This window comes from Bufo bufo, chromosome 4, assembly GCF_905171765.1.
Source record: "Bufo bufo chromosome 4, aBufBuf1.1, whole genome shotgun sequence".
Taxonomy (NCBI): domain Eukaryota; kingdom Metazoa; phylum Chordata; class Amphibia; order Anura; family Bufonidae; genus Bufo; species Bufo bufo.
In genome coordinates this window covers 135,271,793-135,289,804 of record NC_053392.1, presented here as the reverse complement: position 1 = coordinate 135,289,804, position 18,012 = coordinate 135,271,793, and the positions used below count along the sequence as shown (strand labels likewise).

The 18,012-nt window shown below is 46.9% G+C and overlaps 1 protein-coding gene across 1 annotated transcript in view; it reads right to left on the bottom strand.

Annotated features, from left to right (window-relative positions):
- AMMECR1L (AMMECR1 like) overlaps positions 1-18,012 on the bottom strand; it is a 69,806-nt gene that overhangs the window by 42,032 nt on the left and 9,762 nt on the right. Inside the window, exons 2-3 of the mRNA XM_040427986.1 lie at positions 9,815-10,141; positions 221-331 (exon numbers count right to left, since the gene is read on the bottom strand). Of these exons, the coding sequence (XP_040283920.1) occupies positions 221-331; positions 9,815-10,128 (425 nt within the window). The 5' untranslated portion in view covers positions 10,129-10,141. The remainder of the gene's footprint in view (positions 1-220; positions 332-9,814; positions 10,142-18,012) is intronic.

Sequence of the window (18,012 nt, the reverse complement as noted above, 5' to 3'; positions counted from 1 at the left end):
GAATAAAGCTGCAGATATGCTCCGCTATAGACTTTATGAGCCTGTACACTATGCACAGCCAAAAGTCTTCTGCTCCAGTGATCGATGGTGGTCTGAACCATACTGAACTAATTCGGACAGGTCACATTTTTTTTACCGACCCATGAAGCTATAGCCTGTGTATGGGCTACGTGTACACTCTACATGTGTGCTTATTATGCACTGTTGTTGCATAAAGTACCTGGTTAAGGTGTATTCCCTGAGTCCTGAATGTAAGTTCATGGCCGAAAAAGTGCCAATACAGCCACGAAGACGCTTGTCACGTCCAGCCTTCCATGTGACAAAAAGAGGGCTAAGAGAAAGGTGAATAAAAAGGATAAGGTAAGATGAAATTTAATAGACTGTGAAGGACTGACCTCACTACATGAATGTGAGGAGTAAAGGTAAGGCTAGTTTCATACTTGCGGCAGGGAAATACGGCGGGCTGTTCTGGTAGGGTCCTCCGTATCGGGCATTGTAGGATACTACCATTTTCCCGCCAGACCCCATTGACTAGAATGGGGTCCAGCAGAGATCCGGCCACCACCCAGCAAATATGCAGAGAATCGGCAGATTCCTGGCATTGTCTGCTGGACCTGCCAGACGGAAAACCTGGCCTCAGGTGTGAGAGAAGCTTAAAGGGGACCTTTCATTGATTTTTTTTTAGTTTACCGTAATTAAATACCTTTCTTTGCCGATGCTGCCACCCAGCCTGTTTTTTTTAAAAATATCGCTTGTACACCCCGCTGTGCCAAACTTATGTTTTCCCGCCCAGTATGTTAATACTGAGCATTGGTACAGGGAGGAGGAGACGCTAGGGGTTCTCAATGGGCGTCTACTTCTCCCTGGCTGTGACGCTCTCCGCTGTGATTGGATCGCGGCACAGCCAGGGAGACGCCTATTGAGAAAAAAACAGGTAGGGTGGCAGCATCAGCAGGGGGTACTCGTCAAAGAAAGGTATTTTTAGTTGGGTGGGAGGGGGGAGGGCTTGGGGGGTTGGGCTTTCTTTGTTTAAGAAATGATAAAAGTATGTATTGCCTTTTATTTTGAACTTTGATTCTGTAACCAAAGTCTTATATCTTTGTATATTGGTGATACTAATAAAAATATTTACAAAAAAAAAAAAAGGTATTTAATTAAACTAAAAAAAATAAAATAAATGAAAAGGTCCTCTTGTAGAGAAAGTTCATACAAGGCACTTACTAATGTATTGTGATTTTATTTCAAGACATGGAGGCTCCTATTGCTTAACCCTTTCTTTACTGTCCACCAATAGCAGCAAAGAAAAACATGACATAAAGGAAAGAAACCATGGCAACAAGCCAACAAGCCCCTCCCCCTCTAGTGCCAGTATAATAGACCCCCACATCCATAAGTCCATCCTCTTTCTTTGCTGCTGCCACCAAGATAAGTGCACTCCAGTACAGTTATTTTCCTTGTTTGTACCTATTTCAGTGTTTCACTCGATTGGTGTTTTTTGGTTTTATTAGGTTTTCTTCCTCACATATATATTTACTTATAGGTCTGGTTATTTCGGCGTTTTTATATACAGTCAGGTCCATAAATATTGGGACATCGATGCAATTCTAAAACTTTTGGCTCTATACACCACCACAATGGATTTGAAATGAAACGAACAAGATGTGCTTTAACTGCAGACTGTCAGCTATAATTTGAGGGTATTTACATCCAAATCAGGTGAACTGTGTAGGAATTACAACAGTTTGAATATGTGCCTCCCACTTGTTAAGGGACCAAAAGTAACGGGACTGAATAATAATCATAAATCAAACTTTCACTTTTTAATACTTGGTTGCAAATCCTTTGCAGTCAATTATGGCCTGAAGTCTGGAACGCATGGACATCACCAGACGCTGGGTTTCATCCCTGGTGATGCTCTGCCAGGCCTCTACTGCAACTGTCTTCAGTTAATGCTTGTTCTTGGGGCATTTTCCCTTCAGTTTTGTCTTCAGCAAGTGAAATGCATGCTCAATGGGATTCAGGTCAGGTGATTGACTTGGCCATTGCATAACATTACACTTCTTTCCCTTAAAAAAACTCTTTGGTTGCTTTTGCAGTATGCTTTGGGTCATTGTCCATCTGCACTGTGAAGCGCCGTCCAATGAGTTCTGAAGCATTTGGCTGAATATGAGCAGATAATATTGCCCGAAACACTTCAGAATTCATCCTGCTGCTTTTGTTAGCAGTCACATCATCAATAAATACAAGAGAACCAGTTCCATTGGCAGCCATACATGCCCACGCCATGACACTACCACCACCATGCTTCACTGATGAGGTGGTACGCTTAGGATCATGAGCAGTTCCTTTCCTTCTCCATACTCTTCTCTTCCCATCACTCTGGTACAAGTTGATCTTGGTCTCATCTGTCCATAGGATGTTGTTCCAGAACTGTGAAGGCTTTTTTAGATGTCGTTTGGTAAACTCTAATCTGGCCTTCCTGTTTTTGAGGCTCACTAATAGTTTATATCTTGTAGTGAACCCTCTGTATTCACTCTGGTGAAGTCTTCTCTTGATTGTTGACTTTGACACACATACACCTACCTCCTGGAGAGTGTTCTTGATCTGGCCAACTGTTGTGAAGGGTGTTTTCTTCACCAGGGAAAGAATTCTTCGGTCATCCACCACAGTTCTTTTCCGTGGTCTTTCGGGTCTTTTGGTGTTGCTGAGCTCCTTCTTTTTAAGAATGTTCCAAACAGTTGTTTTGCCCACGCCTAATGTTCTTGCTATCTCTCTGATGGCTTTGTTTAGTTTTTTCAGCCTAATGATGGCTTGCTTCACTGATAGCGACATCTCTTTGGATCTCATCTTGAGAGTTGACAGCAACAGATTCCAAATGCAAATAGCACACTTTAAATGAACTCTGAACCTATTATCTGCTCATTGTAATTGGTATAATGAGGGAATAAACACACACCTGGCCATGGAACAGCTGAGAAGCCAATTGTCCCATTACTTTTGGTCCCTTAACAAGTGGGAGACACATATGCAAACTGTTGTAATTCCTACACCGTTCACCTGATTTGGATGTAAATACCCTCACAGTCTGCAGTTAAAGCACATCTTGTTCGTTTCATTTCAAATCCATTGTGGTGGTATATAGAGCCAAAAATGTTAGAATTGTGTCGATGTCCCAATATTTATGGACCTGACTGTATATATTTTTCTCCCCTGTCGGCATTGCTCCCACACCAGTCTCTGCCTCAGGGACTGGTGTGGTTCTTTCTTCCTTCTGGTCTCCTCGAATCCGTCCCCCCCATTTTCCTTGTTCCCTCTCTCTTTCCCCATCTCCTCTGCTTCGGCGCCTACTGCGCCCGTCCGCTATTGCTCTTACCTAATCTTCTCCTTCTTCTCCGCACTTCCCGGCCGCTCTGTTCTGGCCCAGCCCTCCTACTGACGCGCCCGCAGTCTCGCGAGACTTTAGGCGCCCCGCGCTTCATTCCGGCCGGCAGTTGCGGACGACATTACCCCTGGTCTCGGCCCTCTGGTACCTATTGCTCTGTTTTCCTTGTGGCCAAGTACTCCCTTGGGCTAATATTATTGCCCCTTGTCTGTCTTCACTTACTGCAGGAGGGATCCTGGTCCTGTAGAACCTGCTATAGATTTTTCAATAGGGATTCATTATGTCCAGACAAAGTGTGCCCCTTAGCCCCCCCTTCCCTTGGGGACCATGCAGCGGGAGAAGTCCCGGATATTCCTGGCCCCTTCCCCCCTGCGGGAATGGATAAACCCCAGGTGGAAAACTCCCAGGTCCTTGCGCTCCAGCGCTCTATGACTGACGCCATCATTGCGGCTATAGGATCCATGTCCTCCACACTATCCCGGTCCATCTCTGAGGCCATTTTGGCCCAACCCTCTGCTTCTAGAGTGCAGGTGCCCCATGCCACCCTTGACTCTACCTAATCAGCCCCTGACCAGTCAGCCTCCAGAAACGATTTGTGCGGTGTGACTTGCCACCCATGATAGCGCGCCTATGTAGCGCAAAAGAGCCTGTACGCGCCAGGCAGAAAGAGCGCGCCCATGGAAACGTGCCAGGGCACAACCAGACACTGAGTCCGAGTCGGACTTTGGCTCAGATGAAGAAGCTCCGACTGACGCCTTAGGCGACGCGGATGGGATCCTTGGGGACGTTCGGGTGGACTGATCCTTTTCAGCCCCTTCGGCCAGCGGCTCTCTAGCTGAGGCCGCCACTGCCTCTTCGGCCGCCATTATAGACCCGGTTGGCGAACCCCTCTTTGACCCGGATGCCCTCCATCATCCCAGATCGGCGGAGTGGCTCCCGGTAGACCATGTGGCCAAGTACTTAGAGGTCCGTGTGCGGTGCCCCCTTAGTAAGGAGGCTCGCAATAAGCTACGGGCGGAATGCCCGAGACCCCTGGTACCTAACAAGGTCTGTGATACCCCAGTGGTGGACCCTAAAATGGCAAATTTTTGGCCAAATCAGGTTGGAATCCTTGCAAGGGGCTAGAATCAGCCTTAAAAGCCTGCCAGGACAAACTCTTAGATGTCTTTGGCCCCTTGGCCAAAATTTTCGAGCTGGCAGAAACCGCTAGAGCTGAGGACAGGCAGGTGGACCCGGAGGAACTCCGGGGCTGGGTTCAACGCGCCATTTGTATTAACGGGAATGTTAATACTTCCCATTCTATTGAGAGGCGCAAGGCTATCCTTTTTAAAATAGAACCCAAATTGGCCAACCTCGCCCTTACAGAGGCGGGCAGGGAGGCACAAGGTTTGCTCTTTGGTGATTATTTTATCAAGGATATGGGCCATTTTGTGGGCGCCTTTACGGCATTAGACAAGGCCCAGTCCTCCATGAAAAGGGTGTTTCAGAATAGGGTTTCTACCAGGGCCGGCAGTTCCAGGGGCCGTCTGTCCGGCCGGTCGACCTTCCAGACCCGAGGCTCCTTCTCTCAGAGGTCCTTTGCTAAGAGGAACCCCTACCCGGAGGCGAGGCAGTCTTCTTCTTCCTTCTTCCCCACTCGTGGAGGATCGGGCCATTTCAGAGGCTATAGAGGTTCCACGGGATCAAGACGTCCTTATGGTAAGTCCAACACCTCCTCTGCATTTTTCGGATATTTGTGTAGAGGGGAGACTCAGTCTTTTTTCTCATGTTTGGTCCAGCATCACCTCGGACCCGTGGGTTCTTTCCACAGTTCGGGGGTTTCACATAGAGCTGGTAGACGACCCTCCTTTCCTGCCCCCACCGCATATCCAGGTCCGCTCCACACAGGCGCAAGCTTTGGTGGATCAGGAGCTGTCGGACCTCTAACGGAAAGGGGCGGTGGAACGGGCCCCGGACGGACACTCGGGAGTTGTCAGCAGCATTTTCCTAGTGGAAAAGAAAGGAGGGCCTATGCGCCCAGTAATCAATCTCCGGGCTTTAAATGCGTTCGTCAGGTACCGCCACTTCAAAAAGGAGGGGATTCACATTCTCAGAGATCTTCTTCTGCAACAAGATTGGATGGTAAAGCTCGACCTCAAAGATGCGTAGCTTACTGTTCCGGTGTCAGAGTCTTCCAGAGACCTTCTTAGTTTCCTCTGGAAAGGGGACCTTTGGCGTTTTACATGTCTCCCCTTTGGTCTCTCTTCAGCTCCCTGGTGATTCACCAAATTAATGCGTCCAGCTATGGCTTGGCTGCGCAGTCGAGGAGTACGTCTAATAGTCTACCTAGACGACATCCTCATCATGGCTCGGGACCGATCCATCCTTCTCAGTCATGTAGATTTGACGATGAATCTCCTGTCCCGTCTGGGTTTTCTTCTCAACAGGGAGAAGTCTGTGCTGGTACCATCTCGCAGCATGGATTTTCTGGGCTTCACGGTGGATTCGACCACGTCTACGCTACGCCTCCCTCAGGAAAAAATCCATTCCATCCGCAAATAGTTGCGCCGCGCCTTGGCGGCTCCTCAGATCTCACTGCGCCATCTGGCCCGGATTATCCGCCTCCTCTATTCAGGCAGTCTTCCCAGCCCGCTGCATTACTTGGCCTTGCAACACTTGAAGATTGCCCACCTACACGTGGGGGCTTCATATGCAGATCTCATCTCGCTGGATTCGGATACCAGAGACGGGTTGTTATGGTGGATCCACAATCTCTCGGCCTGGAACGGCAAGGCGATTTTTGGGCCCCAACCGGACTTCATTGTGGAGTTGGACGCCAGTCTTAGAGGTTGGGGCGCTCACTGCGAAGGTGTGACCACCGTAGTATGCTGTACGGAGGACGAGTCCCACCTCCACATCAATGCTCTGGAACTTCTGGCGGGATCCTTCGCGATTCGCAGTTTTGCGAATGGAGTGGCGAAGGCGTGCATCAGGCTGCGTATGGACGTCTCGGCGGTGAGGTACGTCAACGCCATGGTAGGCACTCATTCAGCTATGTTGTCTCGGCTAGCGAAGGGCTTTTGGTCATTCTGTCTGGCCAGGGACATTGTGGTACTGGCGGAATACCTTCCGGGGCTACACAACACTCACGCGGACTGGAGCTCTCGATATCTCAAGGAAGGCAGCGATTGGAAGTTGCACGAGCAGGTGTTCGCTGCTTTATCTTCTCACTGGGGTCCCTTTTTTATCGACCTCTTCGCTTCCTGTTTGAACACTCAGCTTTCCAGTTTTTACAGCGGGCGCCCAGACCCAGACGCGGTGGACACCTTCCTACAGGACTGATCGGGGTCACTGATGTACGCTTTTCCACCATTTTCCATGATTCCGCGGGTCCTCAGTCGAGTTCGCCAGCAATTGGCTGAGCTTGTTTTGGTGGTCCCCTTTTGGGGCACCCAATCTTGGTTTCCCCAATTGTTAGAGCTGACAGTCGACACACGCTTCCTCCTGCCTTGCCTTCTGGATCTCTTACGAGGACCGTCGGGGCTTCAGCATCCTCTCATTCTGGACGGCTCTCTTCAGCTCCTGGCATACAGGATTTCGGGAACTCCTGAGAAATCCGGGGAATTTCGGAGACGACCCAACGTCTTTTGGAGGACGCATGGGCTCCCGGCACAAGAAGATCTTATAGAGCTGCCTGGAGATCTTGGGCTAACTGGTGTCTGGCTCGGGACTTGGATCCCTTTTCAGCCCCTGTAGCGAAAATTTTGCAGTTCCTTACTTCCTTGTTCGAAGAGGGCAAGGCTTACCGCACAATTAACTTGTTTAGGTCGGCTATCTCCTCCGCTCACCAAGGTTTCAACGGGCTTCCGGCGGGCCGGCACCCTTTGGTGTGTCGTCTCCTCCGTGGTTCACGCCTGGCTAGGCCCCCCGAGGCCTCGGTTCTCCGTGACTTGTCATGTGTCTTGTCTCTTTTCTCTACCTGGCCGTCCAACCCAGATCTCTTCTTGCGCCAGTTGTCGGCCAAGCTAGTTACACTCCTGTGTCTCATCTCTTGTAAGAGAGTGTCCGATGTCCGGGCTCTGGACTATGATGCCTGTTCGTTCACTCCGGAAGGCGTTACCTTCAACATTACTCACCGCACCAAGACGCACATTCGCGTGGTACATTATCCTGCTTTCCCTTCTACCCCAGAGCTCTGTCCGGTACTCTGCCTCAAGGAATAGGAGGCTCGTACGTTAGCATCTCGCTCTCCCGCGTCTCCCCAGCTTTTTCTTTCGTTCCGTCGGCCCTTCTCCCCTGTCACCAGCACTACGTTGGCTCGATGGGTTAAGTGGGTCATGTCCTTAGCGGGAGTGGACATGTCAGTCTTCACGACTCACTCCACCAGAGGAGCGGCGGCCACTTCTATGGCGGTAGCAGGTACTATACTGGAAGATGTCAGGAGGTTGGCAGATTGGTCCAGAGTATTCACCTTCAGGGAATTCTACTTTCGACCGCCACTTCATGCTTTCTCGTCTGTTATGGGTCGGCTTTGAACTCGCAATAGGAGCCTCCGTGTCTTGAAATAAAATTGCATGATTTTCCTATTCTATGACGTAAAGTCATGATTTTCTAAAAGACACGGAGGCGAGTATTGCCCCACCCCTTTTACCCGCCCTGGCAATCCTTTGAGTGTCAATATGTTATTTCTTGCCTTGATTAGTTGCATTGACAATGATTTTTATCTTCAGGGATGCTTACCCCTGTTCTAGGTAATTCCGCAATTTTTCTGTCTTTCTTGTTTTGCAGGATAGAATCTTCGAGATCATTAGCAGCTTCACATGGTGGCTCCAGTGCTGAGCTCGCCAAGCCGTGGCGGTGTTTCCAGTTCCGGAGAGTTCAGCAGTTCGTGCTGCATCGGTTGAAGAGGATTGTTCTGGTTATTGAGTTGGTGTCACCTCGCTAAGAAAGAGGAAGGACTTATGGATGTGAGGTCTATTATACTGGCACTAGATGGGGAGGGGCTTGTTGCCATGGTTTCTTTCCTTTATGTCATGTTTTTCTTTGCTGCTATTGGTGGACAGTAAAGAAAGGGTTAAGCAATACTCGCCTCCGTGTCCTTCATAAAATCATGACTTTACGTCATAGAATAGGAAAATCATGCAATTGTCCATATTACTTCTTTTGTTGGCTGGATTTATTTTTCCATCACATTATACACTGCTTGTTTCCATGGTTACGAGGAAAAAGTGGCGGCCTATGCGTGCTCCCCCAGAGAGGCTGGCGCTTTTTCCTATAGTGTGCAAGCACGGCCACCTTGGCTGGATTGCAGGGTGGTCGTAATCATGGAAATGAGCAGTGTATAATGTGATGGAAAAATTAATCAAGCCAGCAAAGGAGGCAATATGGCCAATAACAATACATTAGTAAGTGTCTTGTATTAACTTTCTCTACATGATAAATGCAACTTGCAGAAGTGACACAACCTCTTTAAGGAGAACCTACTCACTCCAGTTGACTATACATGCACGCACCAACATGTCTGCATGTTATGGATTGAGTTATGGAAACCTTATTATAGTACATTAATATCACATAGGAGGGTCCCTGCTCAGGACACCCCTCAATGATGAGGACCAGATCTGCTGTGATCAGCTGTTCTCCACACCATCTACCTTTGCAAAAGTAGTTGTCTTCACAAGTCAACCCCCTATGTTGTGCCATTTCTTTATTATTCCTGCTAGAATTTTATGAATGAAATGCAAACTGCGTGTTATCAATTTGGGGGGTGGGCGGTAGTCTGACACTGTCCAATCAGTGCTGCCAGGATCAGACTGTACAGGGGCACGCCTTTATGACAAGGGGAATGGTAACACCCAGCTGTCAATTTATTCATGAATTTATAATAGTAAAAAGAGGAATGGCACAAGAGAGAGTTGTGAGCCATGTCAGGAGGGTCGATAGGCCCTCTTTAAAGGGGTTGTCATGTAGAGAAAGTAAATACAAGGCACTTACTAATGTATTGTGATTATCCATATTGCCTCCTTTGCTGGCTGGATTCATTTTCCTATCACATTATACACTGCTTATTTCCAGGGGTTATGACCACCCTGCAATCCAGCTATGGTGGCCGTGCTTGTACACTATAGGAAAAAGCCCTGGCCTATTTGGTGGCCGGGACCTTGGGAGCAGGTATAGGCACGCATGTGCAGCAGCTCCCGTCCCGTCCCCTCGTAGCTACGTAACCCCTGGATACGAGCAGTGTCTAATGTGATGCAAAAATGAATCCAGCCAGCAAAGAAGGCAATATGGACAATCACAATACATTAGTAAGTGGCTTGTATTAACTTCCTCTACATGATAAATGCCATTTGATGAAGTGACACAACCCCTTTAAGCATCATGTTAATTTTCGACCGTAGATATAGCTTTAGTAATAGATATGAAAATTGTAGCTAAAATCTCAACACTTACTAGGGGTCATTGGTGAACCGTGGCAGACGTGGCTGTGGGAAGCCATGCAGATGACAATAAAGAACATCAAAGCAGTAGCAGCCCATTTCAGCTGTCACCACCAACTGCTCCCTTCCGCTTGTGGTCCCATTAGGGCGGGAGAGTGGGGTGAGAGCACCTGGCCCCACCGTCTTGTCCTCGTGGGGCTGGCAGTTATGCGGGACTGGGGGCTGAACACTGCCAGCAGGAGAGGGGCACAGTTTGGGCTTTTTTACTCCACAGCAGCCTGAAGATGGCTTATTCTCGGTAGTTGACACGCAGCGTCTCTTTCCCATTCTGTGATAGACCCTGCAGATAACAGAGAGTATAAAAAGTGAGTGTTATATATCCCTGTTTTTCATTTGTTGAAATTAACATTGCCTTAGGAGGATGGCATGCTGCGGGCTTCTTCCTCCATACACATTTTTCAGATTCAATACCTCAATAGAGTATAAGCGGTAAAGGAGCCACAGGAGGCGCCAGTCTCTGTTCTGTCAGGTTTCTATCGCTTTCTGATGGCAGGAACAGGCTGGTCTGCGGTCTTACAGGGAACCTGTCACTAGGTTTGAGGCCAAGGTGTTACAGCTACGGTTTAGCTTTCTATAGATGCTTGTGTGAAAAATGGTTAGAAAAGTTAGAACTTACTTGATACAATTCCAGGACCCATGTCTAGAAGCACTGGGTTCATATAAAGCTGAGGAAAGGACAGTACGCCTCGCTTTGCTGCACATGCGCACAATGCCGCTGGGCCCTGATAAGTTCTAACTTCGAAATGCACGCTTTACAGATAGAAAGCTAAACCCCAGCCGCCAGACAACATGCTCCGACCTTGCGACAGGTTACCTTTGGGATAAATAAGATAAACGTGATGATCCCATCAGACGCCAATGGCATCTGTTTCAATACAGACAGTTATTGTCAAGAAGGGGCAAACGAAGAAGTCATAGGGCCTCCTAGCAAAATTTAGAATGTCACCCCCTACTCCCATCCCTGTTAATGGGGAGTAGTTGGAGCTTGTGTTGTTTTCTGTCACTTTTCTAAGTACTCATGTACACAACTGTGTCTGTATTTCGGTCTGGAAACCAGAAATCCGCTAAATATGGACACGTCGTGCGCCTTTTTCTCACTCCCATCTTGTCTGCAAAATACGGATAAATAATAGGACATGTTCTATAATTTGTGGAAAGGACATACAGATGCGGACAGCACACAGAGGACATCTGTGTGCTTTTTTTTTTTTTTTTTTTTGCAGACCCATAGAAGTGAATTAGCGATGCGCAAACAAATAAGGTGTGCATGAGCCCTAAGGCTTCTTTACACATATGATTACGGCTTTTGTCTTTTTGCCACAACTAGAACGTGCTGCAGTTGTTGTTTTTTTTTGGGGGGGGAGCCACTGACCCAAAAATTGCACCAAAAGTGAAGAAAAACACCTAAAAGGTATTTTATATTGACTTTAAGCAAACATTTGGCCATAGATGTAAAAAAAAAAAAAAATGCAAAAAGGCCACAGAATTGTTAAATGTTATACTGCCGTTATAGTCATTATAGTGACAGATGTTGTTAACATTCTGTGCCACAAAATTGCACATGTCAGAAAAAGTATGGTGTTAATCCAAATGTTAGATTTTTACTTTTTCCATGTACTTATCCCTAGTGAACACCATATCCCATCTGTAAATGATAATGCTCTGGCTGCTTGCAAATGCAAGGGGGAGCTCAATGAATATGAATTTCTATAGTTACAATAGAACCCAATAGGAGATGTATAAATCTCTATGCAGTTGGTGGTCCTCCTAGTGGTGACTGCAGGAAATTCATTTGACTACATAATAAGCAGTGAAGCCAGGCCTCCCTCCCACCATAGCCCAATAGCAGTATCATGGGCTGTACACCACTGCTGTCCAGGAAAACTGCCCATGGCTGGTAAAAACTTATGGACACTACTTTATACATGTATTTGAAGTTGGTGTGAGTGAAAGACAATGGGCCATGCAGCTATTCCAGTTACCACATATGACATAAGGACAACTGTGGATTCACAAGTGTTATAGTTGTAAGTATTTTTAAAATTTACTTATTTTTCTGTAAACCCAAAAAAAATGAATGTCATTTTTTTGTAATTATGCATTTGCAAGTATACAGTTTTGTGTAATTAAGTTATAAATGATAGGCTATAGCAATCTTTTTTTGTAGTTGATAGGGTTGTCTTTTTTTCCCTCATACACCTTATCAGTAAATTCTAGGTTAATAGAAGGAGGTCTCCTGTTCAGCTGGATCCTCATTACTTTGCCAGAATAAAGAGCTACAAAGAGCTTCTCTGGCTCTGAGCCTCCTGGAGAACCTCCACTGTATTACATTACACAGACATCCCATTGGATTAAAGGGGTATTCCCATCTCAACACAATTACTGCAGGCCAGTGCTCCCGCTAGTGTTCGTCATGCATTACTACATGCTAGAGCTCCCTCAAGTGAGAGACGTGGATTTAAATGAGGAAATAAATTATGAAGATTTAATTGCATGCTGGCTTCAATACCTTCTTCCTTTAGTGAACAAAGTGTCTCTCCATGCACCACATTTATCATCCAGCCATCTACAGGCTTAGTAAATCTGCTCCGCCTTGCATGCTCTGTAAGAGGCTCTTGAGTGACCTTTTCTAATGCCCTCGGTTAGTTGTGGGTATTATTTGATGTCACATTTTTTTTATAACCTACTTCCAAGAAGGAAATGCTGTGGTCATCCAAGTACAGTCAGCGTTAGCATTTACTGGTATTTGTCCCATGTATAGTAGTTTATTTTAGGCTAGGGCTACTCACTGACTGCTCACATGACATCAAGTGTCAGACAAGTCGCACAGCCCAAAAAAATTTGACCACAACGAGGTCACATGACTATTTTAGATTTACGATTTATACAAAAAAAAAGGACTTGCAACCAAAAAAACGGAATTAGACTTACCGGTAATTCCGTTTCCATGAGATCATCACGGCGGCATACAAGGAGATTGACCCCTGACCTCTGTAGGGGCAGGAACAGAGAAAGGTTAAATACCCTCCTCCCACCACCAACACCAGTGCTTCCAAAATCACACAGAGTAACCCGGTGGTGAAAAAATAACAAACAATGGAGAAGGTATTACTAAGTTCATACCTTCTGGAGACCCTCAAAAAGTTAAAAATTTAGAAATATATGTAGGGAGGGAATAACGTGCCGTCGTGATGATCTCATTGATACTGAATTACCGGTAAGTCTAATTCCGGTTTTTCCATAGCATCATCACGACAGCATACAAGGAGATATACAAAATATATCAGTTAAGGGGGGGCTACAGCCTGGAGGACTTTCCGTCCAAAGGACAGATCAGAGGATCTGGAAAGATCCAGGCGGTAGTGTTTTATAAATGTATGGATGCTGGACCAAGTGGCAGCTCGACATATTTCTTCCAGGGAGGCGCCAGCTCGCTCTGCCTGAGAGGAAGACATGGCCCTAGTGGAATCGGCCTTAATGTTGATTGGACATGGAAGATTTTGAATTTGGTAACACAGATAAATGGTTTCCTTGATCCACCTAGCTATAGAAGACAGAGAGGCCTTCTGGCCCTTGTACTTTCCTCCAAAGAGTACTAGTAAGTTGTCATATTTTCTGAACTTTCTGGTAGCAGAAATATAGTCTAGAACTGCCCGTCTAACGTCCAGAGAGTGGAATGAAGACTCTCTGTCATTAGAGGGGTTTTGACAAAAGGAAGGCAGGGTAATTTCCTGGCTCCGATGAAAGCTGGATACAACTTTAGGGAGAAAGCCTGGGTCGAGTCGGAGAATCATTCTATCATCCAGGACACGAAGGTAGGGTTCCCTAACGGATAGAGCCTGTAACTCGCCTAATCTGCGGGCCGAGGTAATTGCAATTAGGAAGGCGGTTTTAAGGGACAATAATTTTATTGGACAATCGGTAATGGGTTCAAATGGTGGTAGAGTGAGACCCGTAAGGACAATATTTTAATCCCAGGAGGGGACACAGGAGGTGATTGTTGGACGAAGTCTGGTAGCTGTTCTAATGAACCTTCTGACCCAACGATGACTAGCTATATCTTGGTCAAAAAAACAACTTAGGGCTGAGATTTGGACCTTCAGGGTAGAGGGTCTAAGCCCCAGGTCGAGACCCTGTTGCAGGAAATCCAGGATTCTTTGAATGTTGGGTCTATGCAGGTGTGGAGATTTTTCGCCACTCCAGGAGCAGAAGCGTTTCCAGATTTTAAGGTAAAATGTATGACATTTTAAGTATTTTATTGCATCAATAAAGCGACTTGTTTTGAGCAAAATTTTCCAGATACTGAGTGCCATATCTCCAATATTATTTGAAATTCTTTATTTTCTGGTGTTTGGAGTTTACACCTAGATATTGAGCACCTCTCCACCCTACGGAGCAGTAGAGCCACTCCATTTTTTGTTAAATTGTCAGATTTTAAGGTAGATTGCAGATGTTACTTTCTTCCTGGAGGCTTTCAAGGTAGTTTATAACCTTATCTGATAAGCCCTGTCGTTTTAGAGTCTGGGTCTCAGGATCCATGCTGCTAATTTCAGAAGCTGTGGGTTTAGGTGTAGAACCGGACCCTGATGGAGTAGATCCCCCCGTGTAGGAAGGGGCCAGGTATCCTGTAGGGAGTATCTCTGGAGAGATGCGAACCAGCTCCTCTTCGGCCATAGGGGAGCGATCACGATTACTGTGGCCTTGTCCTGGCGAATTTTCTGGATTACCTCCGGAATTAAAGGAAGCGGAGGGAAGGCATAGCATAGCTTCCAATGCCAACGGATGGCGAAGGCATCCAAGGCATGAGGTCTTTCCCTGGGGTTTAAGGAACAGAATGTCTCCATCTTTGAGTTTACCCTGGTGGCGAATAGATCCACATTGGGCATCCCCCACTTTTCTACCACCAACCTGAATGTCTCTGAGCTTAGGGACCATTCCGTATGATTGATCCTGTGGCGGCTGAGGAAATCCGCTTCCAGATTCAGCGTTCCCTTCAGATGAATTGCAGAGATGGAGGCCATTTTCGTTGTCAGCGTTTGAAGAGTTGCTGACCGCGTTCCCCCTTGATAGGAGAGGTAAGCGATGGCAGTAGTGTTGTCTGATAGCACTCTTATATGGTGAAGACGTAGTATTCCCTCTGCTGCTTTCAATGCCTCCCAAACTGCTCTCAGTTCCTTGAAGTTTGACGACTGGGATTTGATAGATTGTGGCCAGGTGACCTGAAAAAGATGATCCCCTACCTTTGCGCCCCAGCCGGATAGACTTGCGTCCGTTACTACTTGTATTAGGGGAGTTTTCTGCCAGGGAGTCCCATTGGATAAGTTCTCGTGGTTCTTCCACCAGTTTAGGGACTGAAGTACCCGAATTGGTAGGATTACTCGATGATCCAGGGGGGATTCACACCTGTTCCAGACTCCCCGGATTCAAGACTGAAGAGGTCTGAAGTGAATCTGGCACCAGGGAACTGCCGGGATACAGGATGTTAACAGACCTAGCAGACTCATTGCTTCTCTGATTGAGCATGACCTTTTCTTCTGAAAGGATTAGATTTTTTGCTGAAGAGTCGAGATCTTGTCTTGAGGTAGGAATACCACTTGCCTTCGGGAGTCCAGGATAATGCCTAGAAAACAGACTTTTCTTGAGGGGGTGAGGACGGACTTGTTTTCGTTTATAATCCACCCGAGGTTGTTTAGGATGGAGAGAAAATATTTCAGATCCGAGTTGATCTGATAGAGACCTTCGCTGATCAGGAGAAAGTCGTCCAAGTAGGATACCACCATAAGTCCCTTTCTCCTGACGAAGGTAAAGATCACTTTGGTAAAGATCCTTAGGGCCGATGAGATCCCGAAGGGGAAGCCTTTGAACTGATAATGATGAATTTTTCCCGTTACATCCTGGATTGCAAACCGGAGAAAACTCTGAGTCGACGTGAATAGGAATATGGTAGTAAGTGTCTCGCAGGTCTATTGTACACATGAAGATGTCTTTGCTTAGGAGTGGTATCGTAGATGCAAGGGTTTCAATCCTGAATTTCCGGCAAAGAATACATTTGTTTAAAGGTTTCAGGTTTATGATTGTTCGAAATGTGCCTTCTTTTGTCCTGACTAGGAATAATGTTGAATAGTATCTCCGGCCCCTTTCTGGAAGTGGAACTGGGGTGATTACATTCATCAGAAGAAGATTTTGGACTCCCTGCCAAGGGTTGGGTTGGAATCGTGTTAGCGAAAAAAATTTGGGGGTTTTAAAGAACACTCTATTTGATAACCTGTTCCCTGGAGACCCAGGGATTTTGGGAAATAGATTCCCACTCCGCCAGGAAACTTGAAAGTCTTCCCCCCATTCCGGCGTCATTGCTTGTCGGATGGCTTCTGGTGGGAAGAGGATTGACCTTTCCCTCTTCCCCCTTTAGGGTAACTCCAGCGCCCCGACTTCCCCCTGTAGCTTCTCTCTTGACAGGAGGAAGAGCGAAAGGGAAATCGGCGCCTGAAGGGACGATCCTCCGGAAACCCTTTCTTTTTGTCAGCGGGTTTTTCTAAAATTTTGTCCAGGACTGGGCCGAAAACTCCCCGGAAAAGGGTATTGAGCAAAGTTTTAATTTTGAAGTCTTGTCCCCAAACCAGCACTTCATCCAAAGTGCCCTTCTGGCCAAGTTGGAAAGCGCCGCATCTCTGGCAGAGAATCGGACTGACTCAGCCGAGGCATCCGCCAGGAAGGCAGTAGCAGATTTTAAGAGAGGAAGGGAATTGAGGATTTCTTATCTAGATGTTTTATTCTTTATATGATCTTCTAATTCTCCCAGCCAAAGAAACATGGATCTAGCGACGGAAGTAGCCGCAATGTTAGTCTTAATATTAAACATAGCAGCCTCCCAAGATTTCCTGAGGAGGCTGTTGGCTTTACGATCCATGGAACCCTTGAGCTGGGAGGCATCCTCAAATGGGAGGGATGTCTTCTTGTTCACCTTAGCAACCTGAACATCTATTTTGGGGATCTCATTGAAGATCTTGGATTCTTCGGGATCAAATAGTAACCTGTTCTTAAAGGAAGTAGAGACTCCCAGACGTCTTTCAGGGTCTGCCCATTCCTTCAAAACGATGTCCCTAATGCTCTCGTTTATGGGAAACACTCGTGTTTTTTTTAACTCTTAACCTTCTAAACATTTCTTCCTTTATGGAGTGGGTGCGTTGTACTTCCTCCACCCCCATTGTGGATCTGACCACTCTGAGTAGGTCGGACATATCTTCAATAGAAAAATAGAATCTGCGCCCACTGTCCACAGAGTCCGAATCGGAGACTCTTTCGCCCTCTTCCCATGACTTGGCCGAATGGACACTCACGTCCGCTATGGCTTTAGAGTCAGAAGAGGAAGGTGACCTAGCACGCTTCCTCTTGGGTTGAGGTAAATCGGAGGGATTAGCAGATAGGTGGGCCAGAGATGAATGAATTTCATCCTGTATCATAGATTTAAGTTCCTCTTTCAGAGAGGGTGCTCCGTTACGTACAATGTTTGATATACAATCTTTGCAAAGCTTCTTGGGATAATTGTCTGGAAGTTTGCCATTACAGGAGATACATCTGAGGGATCTCTTGACCTTTTTTTGAGTTTCTTTGGACACCTGAAAATAAGGGGACGGTCGGAGGAAAGGGGGGGGGGGGGGTATGGATCCAGAGAGGTGTACCTGGAGCCAGGGACCTGAAAAAACAAACAAATGTAACATCTGCACATAAAGTGGACCTCTCAAGAGATAGAGAGAAGACCCACAACATTATCTTCAGTGATAAGCAGATAAAGACCAACAGTAAGCCTTATACAGGAGGATAAAATATTCTCCCCCCCCCCCCTTTTTGCCGCAGGAGAGGGGGACCAGCAGACTCCCTGACCATGCAAAAAACACCCCCTGAGGGGACTCACAGATGGTGGCAGCGGTGGTTCGGTCTCCTTAGGAGAGCATGCGTCTGTCCCAGACATCGCGGCAGGATACTGTCGCCCTCTCAGTTCAGGAGAGACAGGTGAGGGGCCCCAGACTTCAGGCCAGGAGCATCCATAGAATGTCGAAGGCCTCGGCTTTGAGCCGGGCCAGACACGTACACCGCCTACGTCACTTCCGGAGCGCCGGAAGTGACGTCACACATATGCGCCTCAGGCGCCGG